The following is an 8,244-nucleotide window of genomic DNA, read 5'->3' as shown; positions in this document are numbered from 1 at the left end:
GACCTAGGATTAAGTTTTAGGCCTAAAATGGTAAGACAATAAATATATATACATATATATATATATATAAATGTTAATAACTAAGACAATTAAATTTAATAAATGTTTGAAACTAACTTTTAAAAAAAATTAATTAAAATAATAATATTTTAGATAATTTTGTTAAATTTTAAAATATATCATATCCTCTGAAAATTATCTTGATAGATATAAGTATTTAAATAATAATAATAATAACAAGGAAAAAAAATATATTATAAGCTTAAATTTATATACCTAGTAAAAACCCTACCTCTATTTATTTAGTTTCATTCACTCTTCCCTAGATGCGGCTGCCTACTATTTTTCAAGAGCTCTCTCTCGCAGGTATTCCTCTTTGTCGTTCCTCTCATCTCTTTCGGTTTCCTCCTCCCGTGCCTTATACATATATATGAGGAATATCTGCTCACACACACAGTACGTGAAAAGTCCATCACGTCATTCCTCCCTTCTACTTTTCTTTACTCTAGCCTTTAAATTATATACATATATAATATTAGTTCTTCTTTCTCTCACGTCCTTTGCTTTTCAAGGGCTTTCATCTTGTATATACATATATAATATAATAATATTAGCTTGCTTCATGACTTACTTACTCAAGTGATACTATTCCAGAGACATCCTATAGCCTTATATCTATTTTGGATAATAAAAATCTAGATTAACACTTAATAGTCTAATTTAAAAGGAAAAAAAGAGGGAAAAATTTTAAAATCTTTAAGGATAGCTTTAAGATCTAGAGTAATTCTGGAGTCACCTCAAATGGTTTTATGATAATATTTAATAACTTTAAATTATATCTAAATATTTTTGTATGTATGTGATTTCTGTAGAATCTCACTAAGAGCTTTTAATTGCCTGAATTTTTGTTGTGGGACTACTTGTTAGCTCAAGGAGGACAGGTAACTTGAGGTTTTTCCATATGTGTGCAAGCTCTGTATTTTATAACAAATGCGTATAATCGTAAATTTAATTGTGAGAATTTCATATGTTACTGAATGCTGTCAAGCATGCTTGTAGCTTGGCTATATGTTATTGTGGGTGTTTCTTTTCAAGCATACTTGTAAATGCATATTAATAATGTTTGTTTGATGGAAATTGTATATTGTTTAAGAGTAGCTTATTTCTTTCAAACATGCTTGTAAATCTAGTTGATCGAATGAGATATTTATATTCTTTTCAAGCATGCTTGTATGCCATGTGAATTTTGTGTATGTGCGGCAGGCATTAGGGGATGGGTTGATGAGAAGATGATGATGTTGATGTATATATGCTTTAGATGACCACGTGGTTCGCCTCCACTATGCGCACAGTGGTTGGCCTTTTTTAAAGCCCCGTTCCTCAATACTTACCTGGCCGGATTTGTAAAGGGAGAATGTGGGACTGTGACACCTCCTGATTGGGGTTTTTTTCAAGGAGGGGAGCCATAGTTTGGGCTTGGGCTCTGTACCTTTGGCCGGGTATATCTCAAACACTGGAGAAGCTTGGTTAGCCTAACGTGTGGGCCAAACCATATTTAAACCTATGGTTCTAATAAGCAGAATAAGGATGGATGGAGTAATAAGGAAGACTTTTGGTACTGCATAATGACATGTTATGAGCTATACCGTATGAAATTTTTATGTTATCACTAAATGATTCTTATGAACTCACTTGTATATTGGTTGTATAATTGTGTGGTTGTAGTTTGTGCATGTATGGTTAAATTTTAGGTTACTGAGACGCTAGTGCTCACCCCTTCTTTAACATTTTTCAAGAGAAAGCCTAAGTAAGAATCAAGGGAAGGTGTCGGAGGAATGAGCCTTTGGCTCTCGTACTCCTCACAGCACATGCGAGATTATATTTACTTTTCGCCATGATTATAGGGCCTTTTGTCGTTTTTAGACCATATTCCTTTTAATCTATTTGCTTTTAGTTATTGAATGATAGTCCACCATAAACTGGCTTAGATTAAGATTTCTAGAATTTGGTTATATGTTAAATTTATGATGTAAAAAAAAAAAGCTTTGAATTAAATAAAGTCAGTGTGGCGTTTATTTTTTAATAATTGTTGCTAAGTGTTTAGATAGTAGGACAAGGTGTTACAGGCTGCATATATGGGTTAGGATCCAAGGCTTTGGATATTGATTCTACCTCTCATTCATATAAGTCCTCTTCATCCATCAATAACTCAAGGCTTCATCTTGATTTTGAAGAGTAATTGCGAAGGAGGATAGTCATAGAACTTAGACAAGAGCAACAAGAGCTAGTCACTAAGCTTAGACAAGAGAATAAAGATCTTAAAGAATTGAATATGTATATCTTGTCTAGGTTGGAAGCATTGGAGCAAAAAATATCAAAGAACTTTGAAAATTCAAATTCTAAAAATAATGAGGGATCTTGAGCAAAAAGAATACTTATTAGTTGTCTCCTGTTATGACTTGTTTTGTAATTTTCTGTAGACTTTGTGACATTATTATTTTAATTTGCTATTGAGTTATGCTATTTTAGTAAATTTGAAATGTTTGATCTATGGTATAATTATTTAGTAAATTTAAATTGCTTGTTTTACATTGATTTTAATAGAATCAACAAATATTTAGGTATATAAAAAATGCTACCTCTAAATATAATAAAAAATTCAAAAATCATACACAATTTTTTTTAATTAGCAACGAAATTGTGACAGAATTTCTATCGCTGATTGACAAATAAATGTGATAGACATTCTATTACTAATTTGCCACGGAATTTTTGTTGCTAATCCATCGCTAATTTACCACAGAAATGCCGTTGCTAATCCATCGCTAATTTGTCACAGAATTTCTATCACTAATCTATCGCTAAGTTAGAATATGTTATCCCAAAAATTAGTGATAGAATTATCGATTAGTGATGGATTTTTTCTTTTGCTAATTATTGATAGAATTATCATTAACCAACTATATTTTTGGTAGTAACATAAAACTAGATAGACACACATGTGGTGGAATTTTGTATATTTATGAAACTTTAGGATTTGGTTTATAAAATTTAAACTTTAAAGATCAAACCGATAACAAAAGAATTTGAAATACTTAAAATTTAATTACCCTTATTTATATCATCAGTCACAAAACAATATTGTCCATATACATTTTTTTTCTTTTACGAAATCGATATACAATTGTGGGGAACTTTTTATATGATTCATCACATCAAAATATTTTTGAGTTCTTTAATTGCATTAATATAGAATTCTTGAGAAATGTATGGCTAAGATTAATAAGAGATGACATTTCTTTTTTTTTTTTTCAGGTATAGGAAAGTAATGGTGAATTCTGTCTTAGAGGCTTGATAAGACTAAGATATGCTTTCAAGTTTAAAGAGCATTTATAAGAATACTTATAAATTATCTATTAATAAGGCTTTTACATCAATAACAAGATCTGATCGATTTTATAAATTATTGGTTAAATTCTTTTTAATTAGACCAGCCTTTATTGCACCAAAAAAAGTCTGGATTTCATGGACCAATCCACATTTTCAGTTAGAAGAATACTAAAAATGTAGAAAGTATTTTGTTTACCCTGGATTGTCGTTCTTCGACCAAATAGAAAAATTGGCGACTTCGGATTTGGGCTTTTTGCTTGGGCCCAAGCCATCATGCCCAGCCATTAAATATTCAAATTAAAACGAGATACAGTGGTGTTAATCTTTCTCGTTCTGGGCTAATATATCATCATTGTATCGGACCTGACTCAGGCCTATTATAATAAAAGCTTAAGTCTAGCCCTGACCTTTTGATAATGATAGACCAAAAAATTTAAGGGGGATTAAAGTCGACCTGTATTAGACTTGCTCTTTTTTGTTGTCACTTGTGTGCTATTACCATCTGGTAATGATGATTATGATGTAATTAGAAAGATGTCTATGGAGTTTGTGGCAGTGCCTACCTCGATGACAACAAACAAATGCATAAACCTACGAAAGCAAGTGTGCATCTTGTTCTCTCACAACGCAACTCGCAATTCAGCACAAAACAATACTGCTGCTGTGCCTGTGTCTTCTGGCAACCTCGATGGTATAAAATAGGGGTGTTCAGTCTAGATTTATTTTGATTGGTCCGATATCGTCTTGATGGGTCTTGTCCCGATCCGAAAATAATTGAGATGGGACTTTACTGGACGGGACAAGAAAGGGGTTCGGGACGGGATGGGATGGGACACGGATTACCATCGGGACGTCCCGTCCCGTCCCGAATATTATATATATTATTTTTTATTTTAAATATATTAATTATATTAATATAATTTATACTTATATTAATTATATCAATTATAATTTTAATACTTGCAATTCTTATTTAAAACTAAAATTTTTTTATATTGATAATTTTAATGACATGGAGTAAATATGACGATATCTTTCTTTATAATATATTAATTATATTAATATAATTTATTCTTATATCTATCTATTTAATAACCCTTATTTATAACATATTTCTTGCTTATTTTTAGAAGAGTAATTAGCTTAGTACATCTTTACTAAAGTAGAAGAATAATGATTTGATGTTGTGTTTGACTTGCTTGTTGTTGCTAATCTTATAGCATAAAGATCACTTGTATTTGTTATTATAATATGTAGTTATGATTAATATAATTCAATAATTGATTTTAAATTATTGTTATTTATGTGCTTGTGTTGTTTTGATTTTAAACTTATTAAATTATATGATTTAAAATTTTAATGAACATTATTATTCAGATCTTTTTTTGATATTATTCTATTTATCGGGACGGCGGGACGTCCCGATCTTATCCCGATCCCGTCCCAACTCTTAACGGGACGGGACGACTTTAAAGACGGGATGAGATACAGGATCAAAATTTAATTCCGATCTTTTTTTTGGGACGGGACATGAGACGGGAGTGTTCGGTCCTGTCCCGTCCTGTGAACATCCTTACTATAAAGCCATCGTCCTTTTTCTACTTTTTAATATTTCAGCAACGTCGCGATTCCCAACTCTCCCTCACGTGCAATTGTTCCTTCTCGGTCTTCACTCAGCTTTCACTCTCCTCCTCCACGGTCACGTGCGTCCGTCCCTGCCATCTCCATGCTCGCTCTCTCGGCTAAAGCTCAACAGTCAACAGTGCTCCCCATGAAACCCAGAATATGAACAGTTCAACTTCATTTACAAAAATACTCAATCTAAGCCACTAACCCATCTTCCGAAGTTTCCAACTTTTGACTGCCTACCTCTTCTTTCGCGTCTCACATTCTCTGACTCTCTGTATTTTGCATTTCTTGAGATTCAGCTTGGGTATGAAGTTAGCACGTAGAGATACAACACTTTTGAACTAATGTCCTTGGCGTCAATGTCGACTTCGTTGAGTCGTTCGACGGAGCAGCCGTTGAGTCCCAAGTCGCCGCCGCCGCCGGGGCTCTTGGATTTCTATGGGAGGCGGAAGCAGATGATTAAGATTCAGGTTTTAGAGAGAGAGATCGCTTTGCTTCAGGTCATTTTTATTAACTTTTCTTTCTTGTGAAAACATTTTCCATTTTTTGTTTTTTCTTCTTTGGAGTTGCATGAGGCAATGCGAATGATCTGTTCTGTTTTATATCCTTCTGCTTCGAAAACACAATCGCATTCTCTACTATTATGTCAAAATTGGCCTAGCGTGTTACATTTAGGAAACCTTGTGTTGATGATGAGTCTGGAATTCAAGATAAGTGAACTTCTTACGACAGACGATTTTATTCAGAACAATTTTTGATTTAGAGATAGTCCGAAATACCAAATATGGCTTTAATTAACATCTTGAGGTCGTGTGCTTTAACGAAGTTATATGTAAAATGTTCATCAAATTGATTTGCATGTGTGGTATATATATGGAGAATGTAGTTAAATATCATGTCAAAATCTTAACTGAAGCCTGAAGGGGACGGTTGATCAAGTATTGAAGGCAACTATGTGATGTGTGTTTAGATTCACTAGCTCATGTTAGTCACAATGAAGCCAGTTTCTTGTTTGTTTTCTAATTTTGTTGTGAATAGCGAACTGCTTGATTTTGACTAACTAGAAGGTTGAATTAGTTGAAGTGCACACAAGCTGACTCTAAGACCATTTATCCAATGATATATCATTATACCAATATATATTCATATAAAATCTGTAGTTCATCATACTATTCATAAGTTATAAAGAATAATATGACTTAGTCATGATACTTTAACGTGTGGTGCCAGCATTTAGTTTTGAAATAAAAATAAAGAATCATGATATCAATGTATTACACAATTTGGCTAGAGATATTTTCTAGTACTCCTTGTAAGTTGTAACATCACTCATTACCTTGCGTAGCGAATGAAGTAAAACAACTACTGTTAATTATTCACTGTTACTAGATGTACTGCTGAATTTGCTGATAAGCAGTATTGTTTTTTTTTTTTTTTCTTTTGAATGATAACTGAATACTTCATTAATCAAATACAAGAAGTTACAAACAGACCATAAACCTATCTAACAATCCTTTCATCATTCACCACCTTAAGACTAGAAGGTGGTGGTTGAAGCAGTGTAGATTTGGTGCATGCTTGTTTAATCTGAACAGTCCTAGACAGAACACAAAATAATGTATCTAGTTGGCTCCTCATTTGTGCTTACCAACTTACTCTTCATGAAGCTAGTTTCAATTAACCAAACGGAGCTCAGTTTCATACTTGCACGTGTATTGCCCGCAGGAGGAGTTAAAATCACTTGAAGGTCTTCACCCTGCTTCTAGATGCTGCAAAGAGTAAGCCTTTCTTCCTTAGTGCTTCATATACAAAATCCTGAGGTAGATCATGGAGCAAAACTGAATCTGATATTATAAACTTACGTATCTACTCGTTGATGGACAGTTCTGATAAGATCACGAGTTCCTTTCAGTTTCTCATTAATACATGTTGAATGCTTATCTGAAGATAGACATGTTTCTTGACAGGCTCGATACCTTTGTAGGGTCTGGTTCAGATCCTTTCACACCCACGTATGAATCTTCAAAAAATTTTGTTGATATACTCATTAATTATAATTTATGAATTACTGAGATAATCATTGCTTCCCAAACAGAAGTCAGAGAATCACCAAATCCCACAGCTTTTGGAAGCACATCAGGTAACTTAATTCTTGCCTCCTCTCTTTCTTATCATCATTCCCAGTCAGAAAGGATAACAAGTACGGTCTTTGGTTAAGACTGAAGGTATTATGTTGAATGCAAATGTACAATCACATGGTAATCAATAATCAGCAGGTTAAGCTTGTTGTGTCTTGTGAGTCTTCCATGGGTTTGCCGCACCAGATGTGTGCTTCCTAAGAGAACGGTAAAAGTTTGTTGTGGAAGGGGCTGCTGCATGAAGACCAAAACTGTCCGGAGCTGTTGCAATATTGTGAAACGTTGTGCTTACTGTCTTGTGTGCTTTTCCTGTGAGTGTTGTGTACACAAATGTTGCCATAGACGCTGTCATCAATAATACAAGAAACTTGACATCCATGATCCAGGCTCAAATTAACATACTACATCTTCTCCATCTTCCTTTTCCCCCTCCTTCTGATGAGTATACAGTATTTCTGTCAAAGAAAGCTGCCTTGACACGAATCTCTTGCTAAATGCCCGCCTCCTATGAAATTAGTGTGTGTCTAAATGTGTGTGTGTGTGTGTGTGTGTGTGTGTGGAGGGGCTGAGGGCTAATTCTCTCAAATCTTTCTTTCTCTTTGAATTTTTATGCAAATTGCTGCTATTGGTTTGTTACTACTTCCTCCTGTATAATATAGGACATTTTCTACAGCAGATTGTCGGTTTAATATGTAGACATTGTGTAGTTCTAAGAAATATCTTTTTTATTAAAAGCAAAAAAAAAAAAATCTTTTTATTTTTACCCTTATGTTGGTTGATGTGTACTTAATAAATTTGCATAAGAAGTTGTTCGTGGACAAGAGCAAAACTAGAACAATAAGCCAATTTTTTATGAGATTCAGAAAACATTGAATTTCTTTAATATGCTTGATACGCATAGTAAAGTGTCATGCATTATAAACTAGACTAAAGAGAGTACATCTTAAAAGAGAAAGGTTAAAAAGGAATAATGACGTATAAGTTTTAAGAAGACCAATTAATTTAAATTAGGTTTTAAGAGTCAAATTTTAGGAATTTGTAAATTTGACTTTTAATTTTTCAACCTTATTGTGATAAATTTACAATT

At 33.2% G+C, this 8,244-nt stretch overlaps 1 protein-coding gene across 4 annotated transcripts; it reads left to right on the top strand.

The window, feature by feature from the left end:
• Positions 1-5,057: 5,057 nt before the first annotated feature.
• On the top strand, positions 5,058-7,874 carry LOC129289622 (guanine nucleotide-binding protein subunit gamma 3-like). Of its 4 annotated transcripts, none has more exons than XM_054926421.1 (5): positions 5,058-5,519; positions 6,745-6,797; positions 6,987-7,031; positions 7,115-7,159; positions 7,293-7,874. In XM_054926421.1, the coding sequence occupies exons 1-5, from the start codon at positions 5,364-5,366 to the stop codon at positions 7,513-7,515; spliced, it is 522 nt and encodes a 173-aa protein (XP_054782396.1). In that variant the 5' UTR covers positions 5,058-5,363; the 3' UTR covers positions 7,516-7,874. The 4 variants fall into 4 exon arrangements, with proteins under 4 accessions (XP_054782396.1, XP_054782395.1, XP_054782394.1 ...); XM_054926420.1 differs by having other exon boundaries at positions 6,691-6,797; positions 7,296-7,874; XM_054926419.1 differs by having other exon boundaries at positions 6,691-6,797.
• Positions 7,875-8,244: the final 370 nt, after the last annotated feature.

This window comes from Prosopis cineraria, unplaced genomic scaffold, assembly GCF_029017545.1.
Source record: "Prosopis cineraria cultivar Desert tree isolate PC_DT_omini unplaced genomic scaffold, ASM2901754v1 PC12, whole genome shotgun sequence".
In the NCBI taxonomy this organism is placed as follows: domain Eukaryota; kingdom Viridiplantae; phylum Streptophyta; class Magnoliopsida; order Fabales; family Fabaceae; genus Prosopis; species Prosopis cineraria.
The sequence above is the reverse complement of the archived record's forward strand: the minus strand, read 5'-3'. Positions and strand labels throughout refer to the sequence as shown.